The sequence below is a fragment of the Macaca fascicularis genome, chromosome 10 (assembly GCF_037993035.2).
Source record: "Macaca fascicularis isolate 582-1 chromosome 10, T2T-MFA8v1.1".
In the NCBI taxonomy this organism is placed as follows: Eukaryota; Metazoa; Chordata; class Mammalia; order Primates; family Cercopithecidae; genus Macaca; species Macaca fascicularis.
This window is the reverse complement of record NC_088384.1, coordinates 94,126,792-94,149,965: the sequence shown is the minus strand read 5'-3', so window position 1 is coordinate 94,149,965 and position 23,174 is coordinate 94,126,792. Positions and strand designations below refer to the sequence as shown.

The 23,174-nt window shown below is 41.1% G+C and overlaps 1 protein-coding gene across 2 annotated transcripts in view; it reads left to right on the top strand.

Moving 5' to 3' along the window:
• The window catches only part of TTI1 (TELO2 interacting protein 1), a 50,377-nt gene that overhangs the window by 3,501 nt on the left and 23,702 nt on the right, over window positions 1-23,174 (top strand). For both annotated transcript variants that reach the window (XM_005568973.5, XM_045362963.3), the window contains exon 2: window positions 16,140-18,482. In XM_005568973.5, coding sequence (XP_005569030.3) covers window positions 16,181-18,482 — 2,302 coding nt within the window. In that variant the 5' untranslated portion in view covers window positions 16,140-16,180. The remainder of the gene's footprint in view (window positions 1-16,139; window positions 18,483-23,174) is intronic.

The window sequence follows — 23,174 nt, the reverse complement described above, 5'->3', positions numbered from 1 at the left end:
CTTCTTGCTGGTGGGGACTCTGCAGAGTCCCAAGGCAGTGCGGGATATCACAGGGCCAGGGGGCTGAGTGTGGTAACTCAGGTCTCTCTTCCTCTTATAAAGCCGCCGGTTCCCATGATAACCCATTAATCCATTTATGAGGGCTTATAAGGACTGCACTTCCTAATACATTGGGAATTAAATTTCTGCATGAGTTTTGGAAGGGACAGATATTCAAACCATAGCATTCCCATATTACCCTTTTGATGTCTGCACGGTCTGTAGTACTATCCCGTTTTATTACTGATATTGGTAATTTCCAATATCAGTGTCTCTTCTCTTCTCTCTCCTCTCTCTTTCTCTCACTCACTCGCTTGTCAATCTTGCTAGAAGTTTGTCAATTTTATTGGCCTTTTCAAAGAACCAGTTATTTATTTCATTGTCCTTCTCTGTTTTCTGTTTTCAGTTTCGTCAATTTCTGCTCTTTATTATTTCCTTCTTCTGCTTGCTTTATTTCGCTCTACTTTGTCTAGGTTCTTGTGGTAGGAGTTTACCTTTTTTATTTGAGACTTTTCCCCTTTTCTAACATATGACTTAGTACTATTAATTTACATCTCAGCATGGCTATAGCTGTATCCACAGATTTTGGTGTGTTATATTTTCATTTTCATTCATTTCCATGTTTTTTTTTTCTAATTTCCCTTCCGTGGATTATTTAGAAACATGTTGTTTAGTTTCCAAGTATTTGGAGATTTTCCTGTTATCTCTCTGTAAGTGATTTCAAGCTTGATTTCATTGTGGCTGGGGAATGTCACTCTGTATGATTTCAGCTCTTTTAAATTTGTTGAGGTTTGTTTTATGGCAGGATAATCATCTCTCTCAATATATGTTCTATGAGCACTTGGAAAGAATGTAGGCCAGGCATGGTAGCTCATGCCTGTAATCTTAACACTTTGGGAGGCCAAGGCAGGAGGATCCCTTGAGCCTGGGAGTTCAAGACCAGCCTGGACAACATGGCAAAACTCGGTCTTTACAAAAACACAAAAATTAGCTGGGCATAGTGGCATGTACCTGGAGTCCCAGACACTCAAAAGGCTGAGGTGGGAGGACTGCTTGAGCTCGGGAAATTGAGGCTACAGTGAGCCATCATCGAGCCACCGCACTGCAGCCTGAGCAGTAGAGTGAGACCCTGTCTAAGAAAACAAATAACAACAACAAAAGAATGTGTAGTCTGCTGTTGTAGGATAGAGTGTTCGATAAATGTCATAGATCCTGTTGGTTGATGGTGGTGGTAAGTTTTTCTATATCCTTGCTGATTTTTGGTCTGGTTATTCTATCCATTGTTGAGAGAGGAGTATTGAAGTCACCACCATCCATTCTTGTGAATTTATGTGTTTCTCTTTTTAGTTTTGTACATTTTTGTTTCACACGTTTTGCAGCATATGCATTTTAAGATTGCAGTATGTTCTTAGTAGATATACCTGTTATTCATTGTACTCTGTCTCTGGTAATTTTTTTCTTCTTTTGCTCTGAAGTATACTTTATCTGGTACTAATATAGCTAATCTTACTTTCCTTTGATTAATGTTTGCATGATAATATCTTTTTCCATCCTTTGATTTTCAACTTGCCTCTATCTTTCTGCATAGTGAGTTTCTTAAAGACAGCATGTAGTCGGATCATGTTTTTAAATCCACTCTGACAATCTCGGTCTTTTAATTGATGTATTTAGACCTTTTATACGTAATACAATTATAGTTGACCCTCTGTATTCATGGGTTCCGCTTCTGTGCATTCAGTCAACTGTGGATTGTAAACACAGTAGACCCTTGAACAACACAGATTTGAACTGTGGTGGTCTATTTATATGCAGATTTTCTTTCCTTTCTGCCAGCCCACCGCCGCCTCAGCCTACTCAAGGTGAAGACTAGGATAAAGACCTGTGTAATGATATACTTCGAATAGTAATTGTGATCTTCTTTTCTTTCTTTCTTTTTTTTTTTTTTTTGAGATGGAGCCTTGCTCTGTTACCCAGGCTAGAATGCAGTGGTGCGATCTTGGCTCACTGCAACCTCTGCCTCCTGGGTTCAAGTGATTCTTCTGCCTCAGCTTCCTGAGTAGCTGGGACTGCAGGCACCTGCCATCATGTCTGGCTAATTTTTGGATTTTTGTAGAGATGGGGTTTCACCATGTTGGCCAGGCTGGTCTTGAACTCCTGACCTCACGTGATCTGCACACTTCAGCCTCCCAAAGTGCTGGGATTGCAGGCGTGAGCCACCGGGCCCAGCCTGTGATTTTCTTAATAACATTTTCTTTTCTCTAGCTTGTTTTATTGTAAGAACACAGCATATAATACATACAGTATGTAAAATTATGTTAAACAACTGTTTGTGTTATCAGTAAGGCTTCCAGTCAACAGCAGGCTGTCAATAGTTAAGTTTTTGGGGAGTCAAAATTTATAGAGATTTTTGACTGCTTGAGGGGGTTTGCACTCCTAACTCCCACATTGTTCAAGGGTCAACTGTATTTGAAAAAAATAAAAAAAGATAACAATACAACAGTAAAAATGATACAGATTTAAAAACAATATAGTATAACAACTGTTCACATAACATTTACATTGTGTTAGGTTTTGTAAGTAATCTAGAGTTGGTTTAAAATATATGGGAGGATATGCATGGTTATATGCAAATACTACACTATTTTCTATAAGGGACTTGAACATCCTCTGATTTTGGTATCCATGGGAGTCTTGGAACCAATCTCTGGTGAAAACTGAGAGATGACTATGTTTTATTTTTTTCTGTTTATTCTCTTTTTCGTTTATCTGCTTTCTTTTTCTAGGCTTACTGTGGATTACTTGAATGTTTTTTAGAATTCCGTATGATTTATCTGTGATGTTTTTGAGTGTATCTCTTTGTATGTAGCACTTTTAGTGGTCCTTCTAGGTGTTACATTGTGTGTACATAACTTATCTTTACCTAGCAAAGTATAGAAACTTTATTTCCTTTTATGTCTCTTTACTTTCCCCATTTATCATATAAATGTCTTAGACATTTTCTCTGCATACATTTAGAACCACGTCAGACAGCATTACAATTTTTGCTTCAACTGTCAAACATGGTTTTGAAAACTACTCAAGAGGATAAGGAAAGCCCTTATAAATTGCATTTGCACATATTTTTGTATACCATGTCCTTTCTTCCTCCTTAATGTTCCAGGATTGCTTTTCTTTTCTTCTTCTTTTTTTCTTTCTTTCTTTCTTATTTTCTTTCTGTTTAGAGAACTTTCTTTAGCCATTCTTTTACAGTAAGTTGACTGGTGACAAATTCTCTTTGTTTTCCTTCTTCTCAGAAGTCTTGATTTCCACTTCATTCCTGATGAACATTTTTTGCTGGGTATATGGTTCTGCATTGATGTTTGTTTGTTTCAGCACCCAAAAATTATTGTGTAACTTCTTTCTGGCCTACATGGTTTCTGATGAGAAATCTATTGTCATTAGAATTGTTTTCTCCCTTCTGGGCAGGGTGGCTCGCATGTAATCCCAGCATTTTGGGAGGCTAAGGTGGGTGGATCACTTGAGGCCAGGAGTTTGAGACCAGCCTGGCCAACATGGTGAAACCTTATCTCTACTAAAAATACAAAAATTAGCTGGGAGTGCTGGTGCCCGCCTGTAATTCCAGGTACCCAGACGGAGGCAGGAGAATTGCTTAAACCTGGCAGGTGGAGGTTGCAGTGAATGTATATGGCGCTGTTGCACTCCAGCCTGGGTGACAGAATGAGACTGTGTCCCAAAAAAAAAAAAAAATTGTTTCTTCCCTGTAGACAAGGTATAATTTTTCTCTGGATGCTTTCAATATTTTTTGTTATTAGTTTTCAGAAATGAAATTATGAAGAGTCTTGGGATAAATTTCTTTGGGGTTCACTCAGCTTCTTGATATATAGATTTATGTCTTTGCCAACTTTATGGCATTTTCAGCCATTATTTCTTCGAGTACTTTTTCAGCCTGCCCTCTTGGTCCCACAGGTTCCCTGATGCTCTGTTTATATATTTTTCAGTCTGTTTTTTCTCTTTTGTTCAGATTGGGTAATTTCTATTGTTCCATCTTCCAGCTCACAGATTTTTTTCTTCCCTCCATTCTGCTGTTGAGCCCATCCACTGAGCTTTTTCTTTGTTACTGAAATTTTCAGTTCTAAAATTTTCACTTGTTTATTTATATCTTCTATTTCTTTGTCGAGGCTTTCTATTCTTTCATTTGTGTGAAGTGTATTCATAATTGCTTATCAATACATTTTAATCATGCTGCTTTAATGTCTTCCTTAGATAATTCTAACATCTTTGTCTGTATCATCTTGGTGTTGACATGTGTTTATTGTCTTGTTTCTTTTTTCTTTTTTTGAGATGGAGTGTTGCTCTTGTTGCCCAGGCTGGAGTGCCATGCCGCAGTCTTGGCTCACTGCAACCTCCGCCTTCCGGGTTCAAGTGATTCTCCTGCCTCAGCCTCCCAAGTAGCTGGGATTACAGGCGTGCGCCACCATACCTGGCTAATTTCTGTATTTTTAGTAGAGATAGGGTTTCACCATGTTGGCCAGGCTGGTCTTGAACTCCCGACCTCAGGTGATCCACCAGCCACAGCCTCCGAAAGTGCTGGGGTTACAGGTGTGAGCCATCACAGCCTACCAATTGTCTTTTTTCATTCTGTCTGAGTTCCTCCTGGTTCCTGGTATGATGAGTGATTTTTATATTGAGATCTGGACATTTCTATATAACGTTCTGATACATCTGTTGAGGCTGTTTAGTCTTCTGTTTAGGCTGTTTAGTCTAATGTTTAGGATAGTTTTCTCTGACACCGTTCCTAATCTGGTAGGAGAAGGGGGTCTGTATCTCATCACTGCCAGGTGGAGGTAGAAGTCTAAGTTTGTCATTCAGCCTCCATTGACACCCAAGAAAAAGGTCTCCCCATTACTGCTGGGTGGAGGTATACTGCTGGCTGGGTGTGGCGGTTCCAACTCCCCACTTGGTCTCCACTAACATTGGAGTGGATGGAGGTGGCATCATTACCACTGGGCAGTGGTGAAAGTCCTGACTAGGTCTCCTCTGATGCTACCTCATTACTGCCAAGTAGGAGTGGAAGTTTAAGGCAGGTGGAGGCTGCCTTATTTTCTGTAGTGTTTGGCTGGAGTAGAGCGTTTGCTGTCCAAAAGTTTTTTGTCTTGCGAGGGTGCCCATTCTCCTACTCCTTTGGCTAGAAAGAGCAGGTTGGGGTTTTTGTGTCTGTGCCCCTTGGTGCTTCCCGGTTGCCAGCTTCTTCAACTCCAGGGCCTGGGTCTATGAGGCAGAAAGAAAACCCAGGGAACTCAGCACTGTGTCACTCCCCAGGTCCCGGGGTCCCTAACCAGTCTGCTTTCTTCTTGTATTTGCTTTATATATAATGTCCAGGGGTTTCAGTTATATTTAACAAAAGGAATAGGGAAATGTATGCCTACTCCATCTCCCCAGACGCTTAAGTTTTCTATTTATATTCATGTGTGTGTGAGAGCAGAATTTTTGTTTATATTAATATTTATAAATAAGTGGGGGGAGGGCAGGAGGTCGTTCATATATATATTCTATGTACACTCTCTTGAAGTTAAGAATCCCTCTTTTAGAATGTACTGCCTAGCAAAAAAGGTCCTGTCTAGTGGAGGGAACAGGCACATAGTATTAGTGTAATACAAGACACAGCTTCACATATTTTCTATAAGGGACAGCTGTAAACTAAGCATTATGTGAGCCTAGAGTAATTTCCGGAAATATGTATGGGAAGTCTCCTTGATTCCCCTCCTCTGCATGTTCTTCCTGTTCTGCAGTACACTTCCCTTACAGTGTTAGCCTCTCTCGTTAACATTGTATCTCTTCCCTTGTCAAGAATTTAGCACACTGTATGGCAAATAGTATATGCTAAGGAAACATTTCTAGATAGAGGGAAAGATGAGTAGCAATCAACAAAACTTCAGAATATGCTGAAGGGTTAATGTTTATCCAGCTTCTTTTACTTATTTATTAAACAGTGAGTGGGAACTGCTTGGCAGACACCAGCAGGTGCTGGGGAAACCACAAGTAAAGCTGTAACACTATACCGTTCAGCTGGGGAGACAAATAAACTCATCATTTTAACCCAAGATAGTAGTCCTCCAGTGTACTCTGAACAATGCAACCAGATGGATTATTGAACAAGTACCTATTTCATCATATGATTTGTTCTTCAGAAGGGAAAGCACATAGAGAATATATACAGTGCAAGGTTCCCACACCTCACTGGCCATGGGGCTGACCTTGCAAAGTTTTAAAATTGTGGATTCCCAATTATACCTGCTCCCCCACCACATTGATTCTGATTCCGTAGATCTGGTGTGGAGCCCAGGAATCTGTACTTAAATTGTTCCTCCTTGATTCTGCTAAACAGCCAGGTTGGGAACCTCTGGCATAGTGGAAAGAGTATATACAGCCTTTGGAGTCAGGCAGGCTCGAGATGAAGCCCAAGTGTGACACCTGCTTGCTGTGTGAACATCACTGAACCTCTCTGAGCCTTGTGCTGCTTAGCTTGTGGATGAGGAATACATTAAATACCTAGCACATTGCCTGATGTATGATGGGGTTTTTTTTCAACAACAAAAGAAAAATGTTTTCCTCTTATTCAAGAACTTGTATTGATGATTTTTATATCTGAACTCCTATCTCTGGGCTCTAAACCCAGTCGTTCTTTCCATAGGCTAGTTATTCAAAGGTGGAAATTTTGGAGATTGTCTTATCCAGAAGTTTATTTTATATTGAAGAAGCTAGAATTCATGGAAATCACACAGCCAGGTACTGTAAAAGTCAGGGGTACAACCCAGATCAGTCCTCCAGTGTACTCTGAACACTGCACCCAGATGGATTATTGAACAAATACCTATGTCATCTTACAACTTATTCTTCAGAAGGGGGAAAGCATGTATAGAGAGAGTATATACATGTTCCCTCTGTCCCAGTTCTGGAAATAGCCTAAAAGTGGGCTAGAGTACAGCCAAATCTAGAACTGTGATTACCCCATGAGAATGAAATCTAGCAGCACTTTCCCAGTGTAGACTAGATCAACTATATGTAGGAAAAACTCACCCCAAGAGAAGAGCATGGTAGGTTTCATCTAGAATCCAGTTCAGAATAGCTGATACCAGCGCTCTACAAATGACAGAACCAGATCTTGCATTATGACCACTAATTCAACGCCCATTTATTGAATACCTACTTTGTACCAAAAGCAATTAAGAAACCAGTCAAAAATCACTGATTCTAGTATTCCATTGAAGGGAGAGAAACAGTAAACAAACAGGTAGATAATCTGGTTTGACAGCTGGTGTGAAGTGCTAAGGATGAAAAATTTAAAGGCAAGGAAAGGAGATGAGGAGGAGTAAGCATAGGTAGCAGTGTTAAATAGGGGTGATCAGACCAGGCCTCACTTGAACAAAGCCCTGAAAGTGGTAAAGGGGCGAGCCCTGAGGACATAGGGGAGAGGACAGCAAGTGCAAAGGCCCTGAGCAAATGATTTCATCTGAATTGCTGTGTGAGGCCTGGCTCACCTGCCACAATGGCATCTCTGTCTCATCTCTGCCTTTATTAGGTGCTATGGCTTTTCTCCCTTCAGGCCTTTGCTTGTGACAGGACTTTAACCTTGAGCAGCCTTCCCGCACAGCCCAAAGTGTATAGTGCCCTAGCCCAACACAGATCCTTCTCCCTCTTCCTTGTTAGTATTCATTGTTTCCAAATTCCTTTTGCACTTTTTTCCCTCCCCTTTTCCCTTCTTGATTGTATGATACAATAAGTACATTGGGATCTAAGTATCTGTAAAGTATAACACCGTGTCCTGTACAGATTGTTCCATTTGTCTTCACGACCTTTACACCATAGCCCAAGGATCTTATATAGCCCACCCCTGTTACAAGGCAGAAAGGTCGGGGGGAGGGGAAGAGGCTTGCCAGGGGCAGTGAGTTCAGTTATGCTGTCCAATCACAGATCTCATCTCCCACCTCCCCAGTGGCTGCTTGCCAACTACTTTCCAGGACCACAGCGGAGGGCCAGTAAACTAGAAAGGGTTTAGATGTCCATTAGCAGTCAAGAACTGTTTAGTCATGCTTATGTTTATTCATGTTTATTCAGTCACTCTCTGAGCTCTGGGTGGTTTTGTCTGCTCACCCAGAGAATCCGTTTGTTCTGAATGCCTCATCCCAGTATAACTTTCTGGACCAGAATGCCCCTGTTGCTATTGGTTATAAACATCAAACTTTGGTGTAGCACCACTCTAAGTAATCAGGGTGCATTTTATAGGAATAGAATCTAGGATTCCTAAGGCTCTAAATCTCTAAACAATTCTTTCTGTAATTGACATATTGTCACACAACTGTGATTTCATGGCCATCCCATAAAGCTATATGATTGCCTTTTATAGTCATGTCAGAGTAGCAATGTGTTATGCTGTCTTCCTTAGAGAAAGCTGGTTTATATATTTCTGAGCCTATAACCCAGTCTTTTGAAGATCTCTGCTTGTGGTAAATCTTCATCTGTATAGTATTTCATTGAGAGAATATACTACAGTTTATTTATCCATTCTGCTATAGATAGGCATTAGGGTAGTTTTCATTTTAGGGTGATTGTGTATAGTGAATTCCAGAATACATCTTTTGATAAGCTTATATATATATTTCTATTGGGTATATATCAAAGAATGGAATTGCTAGATCATAGAGCATATATATATTCACCTTTGAAATAATAGATACTGCCAATGAGTTTTCTGTACTAGCTGCACTGATTTATACTCCACCAGCATCGAATGAGAGTTTTAGTTGCTTTGTATCCTTGCCAGCACCTAGTATGTTCCCTTTTTTCAATTTAGTTCTTCTCATGGATGTGTAATGGTATTGCATTGTGGTTTTAAATTGCATTTTCCTGACTAATGATATTGAAAGTCTTGTCATATGTTTATTGGCTATTTGGCTATCCTTTTTTGTGATATGTCTATACAAGTCCTTTTTTGTGTTTCTATTAGGTTGTCTTTCCTTTTTAAAATGATTTTTAAAAAATCTTTTGTATATTATAGATATGAGTGTTTTGTCAGATGTATAGCAAGTGTCTTAACATCACTTTATGGGTTGCCTTTTCACTCTTTAATAGTGTCTTTTGATGAACAGAAATTCTTAAATTTTAAGGTAGTCCAATTTCTCAGTTTTTTTCTTTATGTGTCCTAGTTAAGAAATCTTTGCCTACTCCAGGATCACAAAGATGTTTTTGTCTGTTTCCTTTGGAAAGCTTTATTGTTTTACATTTCACATTTAAATATGATGTGATGGAATCAAGATATATATACATATATTTATATATATATATATTTTTTTTTCATATGAGTAGCCAAGTGACATAGCACCTTTAATTGAAAAGGCCATTATTTTCACCCCTTCACTTACTGTCACCTGTGTCAGGTGTGTAGGTCTATAGCTGGACTCTCTATTCTATGTGTGGTCTATTTCTGAACTCTGTTCATTTTTCTTTATGCCAAGTATACACTGTCCTTTAATTATTATATCTTTATAGTAAACTTGAAATCAGTTAGTGTAAGTTCTCTAACTGCATTCTTCTTTTTGAAGATTGTCTTTTCTATTTTAGGTCCTTTGCATTTCTCTATCAGTTTTAGACTCAGGTTTCTGCAAAAATCCTGCTGGGATTTGATTAGGATTATGCTGACTCTACCAATGGTACCAAATCCAGGGACAATTTTTGTCCTTGACAGGACATCTAGCAATGTCTGGAGACATTTTTGTTTGTTACACCTGGACTAGTGCTACTGGCAGCAGATAGATGGATGGCCAAGATACAGAGGCCAAGGATGCTGCTAAATGCCCTGCAATGCACAAGACAGCCCTCCACCAACAAGTAATTATCCTACCCAAAATGTCAGTAGTGCTACTGTTGACAAACTCTGCACAAATGTAATCGCTGTTTCAGTTGTACTACAGACTTCTCTCTGCCATCTTACTTTTTGTTTTCAATTTGGCTCACTAGTTTTGTTTTGTTTTTTTGCATTTTTGCCCTTTGATTAATCAAAAATAGTATCCCATTTTTTACTGCCCTGTAATCTTGTTAGGTAGGTATTCTTTTACAATTATTTTAGAGCTTACTCTACAGATTTCAACATGCATTTAACATCTTGACATGTTACCGTCTAATACAGATTATTTTATCACTTCACTATACTACTAGACTCTTAGACACTTAACTCCTTCCCCCCCTTTTTGAATTATTGTTGTCTTGCATTTTAGTTTTATATATGCACAAACTACAGAAGACATAATAGTTATTGTTTTGTACAGTTCATTTTTTATATATTTACCTATTTCATTTTCTTCATTCCCTCTTACAGTTCCATGCTTCTGTCTAGGTTTATTTTCTTACATTGTTTTTTCTTTTAGTGCTGCCTGATAGCAATGAATTCCCTCAGGTTTTGTTTGTCGTAAATATCTTAATTTCACCTTCTTTTTTTTTTTAGACGGGCTCACTCTGTCACCGAGGCTAGAGTACAGTGGCACAATTACAGCTTACTGCAGCCTCAACCTCCCAGGCTCAATCGATCCTTCCAACTGAGCCTCCCTAGCAGCTGGGACTATAAGTGCACACTACCACACCTAGCTAATTTTTGTATTTTTTGTAGAGATGGAGTTTCACCATGTTGCTCAGGTTGGTTTCAAACTCCTGGGCTCAAGTTATCCACCCACTGCAGCTTCTCAAAGTGCTGGGATTATAGGCCTGAGCCACCCAGGCCCAGCCTTACCTTATTGAAAGAGGTGGTTTTTATAGGTTTTAAAATTCACAGTTGGTTCCCTAGTCCATAGATTTAAAAAAAAAAAATCGAAGTTGGGAGTTATTTTCTTTCAGTACATTAAAGATAGCATTCTATTGACTCCTGGATTGTGTCGTTTCTTTTGAGAAGTCAGCTGTCATTTTTATTGCTTCACTGCTTTTTCAGGTTTTCCTCTTTTTGTTTTTCAGCAGTTTGACTATGGTATCTGTGTGTTCTTTTCTTTATATTGGCCAAATAATTGGGCTGCTGAGTTTTTTAAATCTGTGGGTTGATCTCTTTAATTTGTTTTGGACATTTTAGTATTGCTTCTGCTCTATGCTGTCTTCTGAGACTCATTTATTCACGTCTTTTCTTCCACATGTCTTTTATGTTCTTATCTGTGTTTACCATTCATTTTTCTAATTGAGTTTGAATATTTTTTATTGACCTGTCTTCCAAATCATTAATCATGTCTCCTGCTGAGTCCAATTTACTGTTAATATCTTATATTGAATTCTTAATTATAGATACCGTAGTTCTCAGTTCTAAAGTATCCATTTGATTTTTTTAAATAGATTTCAGCCAATTCCGTGGTAAAATTATTTATCCTTTCATTTACTTTGGTCATCTTTTCCTCCATTTCTTGACTTTATTAATCTTGGTTATTTCAAAGTGCTTGACTACTAAACTTCAATAATTGGGCCATCCACAGGTCTGCTTCTAATGTCTGTTTTTTCTCCTGATTACCAGCTATGTGCATTTACCTCCACACATGCTTAAAAAACTTATTATATACCAAACATTACATAAAAGTATCATAGCGGCTGCATATATCTTCCATCAAGGTTTGCCCCTTTCTTTTGTTAACTAAATACTTCAGTCTAATCTGACATATTTCAGGGATTGAGTTGGGTCACTGTTGGGTTGCAATCCTGGTAAGCCTCAAACTTAGTTTGGTTCATCCTTATTAGAGTATGATCCTCCAGGGCTTTCAGTTGAAAGCCTAATAGGCTGTTTGTCTCCTTAGACATGAAAGCCTTTGGGAGGTTCACTTCTGCCCGTAAGATTTTCAACTTAGTTATTTCGCCTATCACTACTTCACATCATTTCAAAATTGACTAAATGTCTTGAGGAAGACCCCAACCAAGTAAGTATTTCAAGTCCGTCAAATCTCCAGTTTTGTTACCCTAGCTTTGAAGAATACCAAAATCTCTACTGGCTTGTCTCCAGCAGCAGCCTTCTTCCAGAAGTTGGGTATTTTGAGGTCCCTCGAGGCTGCAGTTTTGTCTCTCCAGCCCCAGGTGACCATTAAAAGCATTGTGGTTTCTCTTTCCCCAGTGATAACCACACCCTATTCCCGAGCCCACGTCCAGGATCAACAAACGCACCAAAGGCTCACGCACGCATGCCCACACACACACCCACCCACCCACACACAAGCTATTGATTGTTGATTCCCTCTGAACATTCTGTCTGTTAGTCCATCTAGTCCTTGTTGCTTCCACAAGTATTGGATGCTTTAAGAAATGATTTTTGTAATTTATTTGACTTTTTCTAGACATTGGCAGGAGTATTAGCCTGCCAAACCATACTAGAGCCTACTTGGAAGCGGAATCTGTACAGATGTTTTTGAGGGCTTGCCGTGTGCCAGATGCTCTTCTGGCTTCTAGGTATAGGATTGTCCCTGCCCTCTCAGAGCCTCTAGTCTAAAGTAGGTAGGACAGACATATACATAAATAATACAGCTTGCCAAATACTGTCATAGAAGTGTGTGCAGGGGTAGGAAAAAGGAGACAAATGTAAACTAGCACCACCTGTTTAGAAAATTGCAAGTTTTATAAATTTTACATGATTGCAGGTTAGAGATCAAGTGATAGAACAATGAGAAATGAGGTTGGCAAGACAGGCAGAAGCCTGATGGTGAAGACCCTGTATGCCATGGTAATGGTTAGGTATAGTTTCTACCTAGAAGTATCTGCCCTTCATGCAGGATGGAGAACAGTTTAAGAATTAAGCCTAGAGAATTGCGATCAGATTTTTCTTTTAGAAAGATTACTTAAGTGTCATTGTGAGATGTGAATTCAAAGAGGGCAAGAAACAAGCCAAAGGGCCAGAGAGGAAACTGTGAGAGTTGACCCAATATTAAACACATCAGTTGTCATCAACAGATTTGAAAGGTGTCAAAGGGGTGGAATTGATGAAATGTAGGGAATGCTGGGATTAAGAAGGGGTGAAAGAAAACAGATTCTATGGTTTCTAGCTTGACTATGAATCACCAAGGGAATATGGCAGAAAGTGATGAGGTCAATGTTAGACATACTGTGTTTTCCCGTTTCATTAGCTCTACTACGGTTTTTGTTATGTAATCTGAGAATGTAGTTTAGGAACCACCACCCTGTTGAGGGGCAGACCCCAAGTTATTTTCTTGAAACTCCTACAGTGAAATAAGAGAGCCCTAGGCCATTGCCTTCACCCTGTATTTTATAAGACACCCTCTGATTTTGTCTGTTTTGTATACTGGGCTTCCATTTAAACATTGTATTTGAAGAAAATTCTCCGTACTAAAAGAAAAAACACTCCTCAGCAGTGTAAGTATCTTCTTCTGGTAGGATATGTGGCTGATACCCTCTCCTGCATGTTGTTCTTCCATCTTGACAGAAGAACATCTTCAGCGGCATTTGGGGGCCACATCCTTTATTTGCAGTAAGTAGGTGCTATTCCACTGTCTTCTAGCATCCATTGTTGCCAATGAGGAGTTCACAGCCATTTATTTTTCTTTTATATGTTATTTGTCCTTTCCTCCTCAAAGGAATATGTGATTTTTCTCTTCATATTTAGAGTGAAGGGATTTTACCAGAATGTGGTCAGGTGTGTATCCTTCAGGGTTTTAGGTCTCCAGATAAATCTTTTTGCAGCTAAGGGAAATGTTTCTCCTTTCAAATTACCCCTTACATGGTGGTTCTCCCAGATCTGTCCTCCAAGTCTCACGGTTTGCATCTGCATCCCTGCTTTGGGTAAGATAGGTCTACTTGATCTTCTAGGCCACTAATTGGGTTTCTGCAATTAACTATCTTTTTAAAAATTTCATCAGTGGAGCTTTTTTGCATGTGGAAAATTATGCTTTTAATTCTAAGAAACGTCTTTGGTGTCATAATTGAACTTGGTCTTATTATTATTATTATTATTATTATTATTAATTTAAATTCTCATCTGCCTCTTTTTCTGGTTCTGTTAATCTAAGATTCACCAGCTCAAGGAGTGCTGAAATGCTTTTTCTACCCGTGACTGCTGGATCCCGTTAAGCAGTTCTCTTCCTTCCTACTTCTTCATCCAACTACCAGTATCTCAGGCAGGGAGGTGGCAAAGCAGCCTCTGGTTCATCAGTGTATGAGCCAGTGCACCTGGGATGTCATTAGTCCCCAGCCAAGCTTTGTGGCTGCCATGCATGGCATTTTTCTAGCCTGAGATAGGGAAGAGTCAAGCTTCTTCCCTTCTCTAGCTTCTTGGGGCCACAGAGAGCATGAGATACAGCCCCACGAAGCCTCACAGAGATGAACAGTGCCCGTCCTCATAGGGTTCCAGGGAGCTCAGTAGGCTTAGACTCTCAGCGTATCAGAGTCCCCTCCCAGGGAAAGTTTGGCACCATCTATTTCTCTCTCTGGACTGAGCAGGCCTTGCTCATGCCTGCTGGGCACAACTTGCCTGCCAATCTATAGCCACCGAGTTCAGGAGCATTCATGGAACTGGGGGTAGAGAGAAGCAGCACAAGCACTTTCTTAACCTCTTCAAAAGCCCCCAGCAAGTAGAGAAAAAAGAAAGACCACAAGACCACCAGACTAGATGATCTCTAAGCCTCCATCCAATGCCGACATTTTACAGTTATACACATTTATGGTCTCCAACTCAACTCAGTCCTCAGTACCCTTGGGCCACACTTTATGTCTTCCCAGCATGCTCTGCTTCTCCAAAGGGAATATTTGAGACTTTTATTTCTCTCCTCAAGCCCTCTGTTTATCCTCCTCCTTGTTCACTGTCAGCCCATGACTTTGAATTTCTCTTCACAAAAAAAAAGACAGACTCAAAAAGACAGACTCTCGGATATTGAGTTGCTCTTTGCTTTCCCGTAATCCTTTCTCCTTTGCCTGCTTGCCTGCCTGCTGTCCATCTTTCCATCCTGCTGGAATCTGTCTTCTCCTGTGTGTTCTGTGATAGTATGTGCTCCCAGTTTTCCCATCTCTCTGGGTAGCCCCTTTCGCTTTATGTTGCTGTCAGTCTCACCCAATTTTGATCCTTCTCCTGTATTACAGGCTCCTGGGGGATCTTTTCAGTGCATAGAGTTGACCATATCACCCCTTGCTTTAAACCTCTTAATGACAGGAACAGACAAAACATGTCTGTAGTGATAGAAGTCAGAAGAGTGGTTACCTCCAGGCAGGCGAAATAGGAATTGACTGCAAAAGGACCTGAGGGAGCCTTCTAGGTTGTTGGAATTATTCTGTATCTTACTTTGGGTAGTGGTTACATTGTTCTGTACCTACACAAAAATTCACTGAGCTGTACGTTAAGATAGTGCATTTTACTGTACGTATACCTCAGTTTTAAAAAGATGAAACCTGAAGGGTTTTTTTGTTTTTTTTTTTTTTTTTGAGACGGAGTCTCACTGTCTCCCAGGCTGGAGTGCAGTGGCGCTATCTCGGCTCACTGCAAGCTCCGCCTCCCGGGTTCACGCCATTCTCCTGCCTCAGCCTCCCAAGTAGCTGGGACTACAGGCACCCGCCACCTTGTCTGGCTAATTTTTTTGTATTTTTAGTAGAGACGGAGTTTCACCATCGAGGAAGATCAAGGATGATCTCGATCTCCTGAACTCATGATCCGCCCACCTCGGCTTCCCAAAGTGCTGGGATTACAGGTGTGAGCCACCACGCCTGGCCAAAACCTGAAGGTTTAAATCCAAAATCCTGAAGGTTAAAATCCAGACTCCTGAAAATAGTCCACAGATTCCTATTCCTTCCTCCCTCAAGTCTTGCCTCGAACATAATTTTCTTGTGAGACCCATCCTGGCTTCCTCAGGATATGACTTCCACACTCAGGACTGGAAGCCTAGGCCTGTCCTAATCCTGAAGATACTTTATTGTAACTGTACATGTACTTCCCTCACTAGACAGGGGGCTCAGTTTGTTTGCAGCCCTGGTGCCCAGTGCAGTGGCTGGCACATAGACCCTTGGTAAATGTCTGTTGAATGAATGAATGCAAGTTCACTTCATACTTGCTTTGAACTTGACATTTTTACTGAACAGTTTCCTTCCTCCAGCCTGCAGGATGTTTCCTCAGTGAGGGGAAGGCTGCTGCACAATGGCAGTTTTTGATACTCCTGAGGAGGCCTTTGGTGTCTTACGTCCAGTCTGTGTTCAGCTCACAAAGACCCAGACAGTGGAGAATGTGGAGCATCTGCAGACTCGACTACAAGCTGTGAGTGACAGTGCCCTTCAGGAACTTCAGCAGTACATCCTCTTCCCTCTGCGGTTTACCCTGAAGACCCCAGGTCCCAAAAGAGAGCGTTTGATCCAGAGTGTGGTGGAATGCCTCACATTTGTCCTTTCTTCAACATGTGTGAAAGAACAAGAACTTCTCCAGGAACTCTTTTCAGAACTCTCTGCTTGTCTGTATTCACCCAGCTCCCAAAAGCCTGCGGCTGTGTCTGAGGAGTTGAAATTGGCTGTGATCCAGGGACTTAGCACATTAATGCACTCAGCTTATGGGGACATCATTCTGACTTTTTATGAGCCCTCCATTCTGCCACGTTTAGGATTTGCCATATCTTTGCTGTTAGGCCTTGCAGAACAGGAGAAATCAAAGCAAATTAAAATTGCTGCCTTAAAATGTTTACAGGTTCTACTCTTGCAGTGTGATTGTCAGGACCATCCAAGGTCGTTGGATGAACTTGAACAAAAGCAGCTGGGGGATTTGTTTGCCTCTTTTTTACCTGGAATCTCAACTGCACTGACCAGGGTTATCACAGGAGACTTTAAACAAGGTCACAGCATTGTCGTATCTTCCCTAAAGATCTTTTACAAGACAGTGAGCTTCATTATGGCTGATGAACAGCTCAAAAGAATCTCAAAGGTCCAAGCAAAACCTGCAGTTGAGCACAGAGTAGCAGAGCTGATGGTTCACAGGGAAGCAGATTGGGTCAAAAACACTGGCGACAAGCTGACTATCCTTATTAAAAAGATAATTGATTGTGTTTCTGTTCACCCACACTGGAAGGTGAGGCTGGAACTGGTAGAACTTGTGGAGGACCTTCTTTTGAAGTGTAGTCAATCATTGGTCGAATGTGCTGGTCCCCTTCTGAAGGCCTTAGTGGGACTAGTAAATGATGAGAGTTCTGAAGTCCAAGCCCAGTGCAATAAAGTTCTGAGACATTTTGCAGATCAAAGAGTAGTGGTGGGCAGCAAAGCCCTTGCTGACATCTTGTCGGAAAGCCTGCATTCCCTTGCCACATCTCTTCCTCGCCTAATGAACTCCCAAGATGACCAGGGCAAATTCTCTACACTTTCCTTGTTACTTGGTTATCTGAAACTCTTGGGTCCAAAAATAAACTTTGTTCTCAACTCTCTGGCCCATCTCCAGCGCCTTTCCAAAGCACTCATCCAAGTTCTAGAGCTAGACGTGGCTGACATCAAGATTGTTGAGGAACGGCGTTGGAACTCTGATGATCTGAATGCCTCTCCAAAGACCTCAGCCACACAGCCTTGGAACCACATCCAGAGGAGATATTTCCACTTCTTCACTGATGAGAGGATCTTCATGCTCTTGAGGCAGGTTTGTCAGCTACTTGGTTATTATGGGAACCTTTATTTGCTTGTGGATCACTTTATGGAACTTTACCGTCAATCCGTGGTTTACCGGAAGCAAGCTGCCATGATCCTTAATGAACTGGTTACAGGGGCTGCTGGGCTAGAGGTCGAGAATCTTCATGAAAAACATATTAAAACAAACCCAGAGGAACTGAGAGAGATTGTGACATCTATACTTGAAGAATACACAAGTCAAGAAAATTGGTATTTGGTTACCTATCTGGAAACTGAGGAAATGGGAGAGGAGCTGATGATGGAACACCCAGGCCTCCAGGCCATCACGTCTGGTGAACACACCTGCCAAGTTACATCTTTTCTAGCCTTCTCAAAGCCAAGTCCCACTATTTGCTCCATGAACAGCAACATCTGGCAAATATGCATTCAGTTGGAAGGAATTGGCCAGTTTGCATATGCACTAGGAAAAGACTTCTGTTTGCTCTTGATGTCAGTCCTTTATCCAGTAATGGAGAAGGCTGGAGACCAAACCCTACTCATCAGTCAGGTGGCTACCAGCACCATGATGAATATTTGCCATGCTTGTGGCTACAACTCCCTGCAGCACCTGATCAACCAAAATTCAGACTATTTAGTGAATGGGATCTCTTTAAATCTGCGTCATCTGTCTCTGCACCCTCACACCCCAAAGGTCTTGGAAGTCATGCTGCGGAACTCAGATGCTAACCTGCTTCCTTTGGTGGCAGATGTGGTTCAAGATGTCTTGGCCACCCTGGACCAATTTTACGATAAGAGAGCTGCTTCCTTTGTCAGTGTTCTGCATGCTCTGATGGCAGCATTAGGTACATTGAGAGCCCTTTTTAATGCTGATGTGTGGGGGACAGGACTCAATCTCCTAGTTTGCTTAGCCTTGTTTTTTGCATTGTTTGCAGTGATGCTATGGGGGACATTTGAATCATTGTCTCTCCAGTCCCATAGGTTATGGTGGAGTTTCACTGTTTATCTTTTATACTTTCAGTAATCTCTACCATTTATTGAGCTCCTGCTCTATGCCAGGGATATAAACCCTGCAGACTAAGTGCAAATATTATTTCTATTTTATAAATAAGAAAAACTAAGGGTCAGTGACATCCTACTTAGCCAGAGTCACACAATTAATAAATGATAAAATCAGGATTTATGACAGTTCTTTCCAGTATGTCAAACTGCTTCTGATGATGCATAGCGTTAGCAGTATCTATGCTAATGAAGAAGAGATATAACATGAATTATTCAGTCCACATATAGTCTAGAACAGTACTGTCTAAGAGAAGTTTCTGTGATGGTAGAAATAATCTTTATCTGTTCTATCCAGTACAGTTACCACTCTACACATGTGGTTCGTGCACCTGAGGAACTGAATTCTATATTTTACTTAATTTTAATAGCCACATGTAGCTAGCGACTACCACACTGGACAGAGCAGGTCTAGAAACTTCCTTTTAACCTTTTAATTGTGTGAGTTGGTTTGAGTTTCTCTTCTTCTCTTTGATCCTATTGGGTGCTTGCCAGAGATGTTAGCCACTATTAGAATGGCAAAATTGGCTGAGCACAGTGGCTCATGCTTGTAATTCCAGCACTTTGGGAGGCCAAGGCGGGCGGATCACAACGTCAGGAGATTGAGACTATCCTGGCTAACACAGTGAAACACCATCTCTACTAAAAAATACAGAAAAAAATTAGTTGGACGTGGTGGCGGGCGCCTGTAGTCCCAGCTACTTGGGAGGCTGAGGCAGGAGAATGGCTTGAACCTGGGAGGTGGAGCTTGCAGTGAGCCGAGATTGCGCTACTGCACTCCAACCTGGGCAACAGAGCAAGACTCCATCTCAAAAAAAAAAAAGGCAAAATTTTGGACTTCAATTATAAGAAAAGGAATCTTTCAACTGGATAGTCAGTCTTTCAATGAGAAAATAATAAGCTGTATAGCAGGGTCCCTTTTATTTAAAGAGCATATTTCCAGTATTTATCTCAGTATTCCTAATAGCCTCTGAGGCAGGTGGAATGGTCACTGGCCTCATTTTGTCAGTTGAAAAAGCCAAGACCTTGTAAGAAGCATTCTCATGGAAGGTGACTGGGGCAGGGACAGTGCCCTGCCGTGTAGCTAATGCCATTTCCAGTGTTTGTTTATTCATGCATGAGCATTTGCGTTCAGCATAAATGTTCCTTTTTTCATTCATTCATTCATTCAAGAGTGCCTGCCATATGTTAGACACTGTGCTAGGTAATGAAGATAGAGCAGAGAACAAGACGAATAAACTCATGGAACTTCCCTGCCACTGCAAGAGAGATGATAAACAAGTAAACAAATCATTAGACAAGCTCACTACAGATTCTGATAAACACTGTGAAGGAAATAAACACCTCGATGTAACAGGCACAGGCTTCTGTAAGTTCAGTGGTCAGGGAGGGCCTCTCTGAGGAAGCAACACTAAAGCCGAGACCTGAAGGATGAGAAGGGCACATCGACACATATGGGGCTGTCACGTTGTTTTTTTTTTATTTTTAAGAACATTCAGGCCGGGTGCCATGGCTCACACCCATAATCCCAACACTTTGGGAGGCTGAGGTGGGTGGATTGCTTGAGCCCAGGAGTTCAAGACAAGCCTGGGCAACCTAGTAAGGCCTCGTCTCTACTAAAAATGGGAAAAAATGAGTTGGGAGTGACGGTACATGCCTGTAATTCCAGCTGCTTGGGAGGCAAAAGCAGAAGCATCACCTGAGCCCAGGGAGGTCAGGGCTGCAGTGAGCCGTGATTGCACCACTGCACTCCAGCCTGGGTGACAGAGTAAGACTGTCTTAAAAAAAATAGAAATAAAAATTCAGGTGGGAAGGCCCAGAGGGAAGAAGGGGCATGGGTCTTTGGAGAATGGAAAAGAGGCCATTGTAGAGAGTGTTGCAAGATGAAGTTGGAAAGAAGGGCAAGGACAAATCCTGGTAGGGCCTTATGGACCAAGAGAAGGAGTTTGGATTTTATTTTGCAGCCACTTGGAAGCCTGTGTAGTGGGCTAGTCACTGGGGAGTCAGCCATGAATAAGACCCACCTGGACCTGCCCTTGTGGAGGCCCTCATAAGGACTGGCAGGTTGCTTATGCAGACTAAGGCTGGCTTCCATGGGCCAAGTATATCCCACCTGTACTGCTTTAGGGACCTACGCTATGTTTCAATTTGAAATTTCTATAAAGTAGTTTAAGAAAAGCCCTGTGAAATATGTCTTTCAAGAGGTATCTGAATTTGGGCCTTCAGAATTGAATTGCCTTAGATTGCTGATGTCTTCGATCATCTCTGAAAGAGGAATGTCAAGACTCGTGTAGCTTTGTAGTGCTTTAAAAAGAAAAAAAAAAATGAGGTGGAGGGAGAGGGTCTGCCTTGCAGAAAGGAAAATTGGATGGTTCAAATTGAGTGTGGGGCTTCCTTGGAACAGAAGCAAACTTAGAGCTAGCTTTTCTGAAAGATTTGAAATAACCCAGAATACACTTGCTTTTTGAACAGGAATTAGTGCTCAGGTGGAGTTGTTATAGTCACTCATAAATCAGAGGAGCACCTTTTGCTGTCATTTCTGTTTGTCATCGAATTATCTGACAGCCACTCTTTTAAGATGGGTGTGGAAATGTGTTCTCAGAGAACTTTGGAAAGGCCTTAGAAGAACCCAGTAAGAGTTTTAGGAAATTGAGTTATCATTAACATAGTGTGTCACATGCAGTGACTAAAAAAGCGTTAGGTGCCACGGTAAGGGCAAGAACCATCAGTTAATTACTGCGAATACCAACTGCTGGTTGGCTGATTATTCATAACAAGAAAAAAATAGGGTAGCTTTGAAAATAAGTGTTTATGTCACATACTACAGAACTTGGAGAATGTGCAAGTCCATCCATACATGGCTGCTGCATTCTTTTTATGGCTGCATAGTATTCCATCATGTGTCTGCACCGTAGTGTATTTAACCAGTCCTTTCTTGGTAGACATTTTGGTCATTTCCGGTCTTTGGCCACCACAAAAAATGCTGCATTGAATATCTTTGTAGGTCATTTTGGACATGTCTCCGTCTATCAATAGGATGAATTTCTGAAAATGCTGGTTTAAGGGTATAACGTTTAAATTTTTGAGAGAGTATCAAATTGCTCTCTAAGAGGTTGTACCAATTTAAACTCCATCAGCGATGTATGAGAGTGCCAGTTTTGCCACGCCCTCACCCACACTGTATATTACCAAGCTGTTGATCTTTGCTAATCCAATAGGAGAAAAATAGCACCTTATTATAGTTTTAATTTGCATTAAAAGTGAGATTGAGCTGCTTTTCATATGTTTAAAAGCCATTGTGAGCAAAGACATTTTAATGTCTGGCACCAGCCTTGAATCTAGAAATAATCTTTGCAGCCTGTCTAGTCTTAGCAGTGTAAATGCTGGGTCTGGGTTTTAACTATTTGGGAACCAGTCCCTTAGAGTGCACTAAGTACCTGATAGACAACTGGGGATGCGGTTTGAAGAATGTCATAATGGATCCCTGGGTGTAGGAACCTCCGGCTCACACCTCACGCATTTGCTCTCTGATACTCCCAGTTGCCTGGCCCTGTCATCTCCCATCTGCTGCTGCTCTTGCTCTGTGCAGATGCTTTTTGATAAAAAGAAGATTAGCAGGTGCTAAAGGTTATCAAAGTCTTTTTCCCAGCTGTCTGCAAAAGGAGGGTACTGGACCAGAGCAGTGATTTTCAGGCTGTGGGATTTGTTGTTGTTGTTTTATTCTTTAAGTATTGAGAGATTTTTTTGAAATGAAGCCTTTGGGGAACCCTGATATACAAAAAAAAAGATTGAAATTCGAGCTGAGTTGGTTGAAGGAATAGAGACCCTAGAACCCATGCCCGTAGCCCCCTGTCTCTTGGTGCCCTCCCTGTTGTGATCCATAAGACATTTCTGTGAAGCCCTAAGGCTCCTCAAGGCACAGTTTGAAAACCACGGGACCCAGTGATGTTTGAAGTTTATTCTGTGGTAACTTATCAGAAGTATTTGAGCATCACCGAATAGGGAAGACTTTGGAGAGAAAACAGCCAGCTTTCTGAAGCATTTTATGTCAGAAATACAGTGTGAGACCATCCATCCTTAAGCTCTGTAAAGCCTGTATTCTGCTAATGAGTGGTATATTCTGTACTCAGAATTTTGTCACTTGGACGTGTTTGCCAGTCTTGTATAGTTTTTCCTTTGCATAAACTTTGAGCACCCAATATCTTTGTAGGTCATTTTGGACATGCCTCAGCATATCAATAGGATGAATTCCTGGAAAAAATGCTGGTTTAAAGGGTTTGTGTTTAAATTTTTGAGAGAGTATCAAATTGCTCTACTAAGAGCCTTTGTGGAACTCTGACATACAAAAATGATTTGCAGTTAGAGCTGAGATGGTTGAAGGAATAGAGATGCTGGATCCCACACTGGGCATATTGGATTTCCAGTGGTGACCAATGGAACATAGAGTCTAATGGGAGACTCAGACACTGAATAGGACA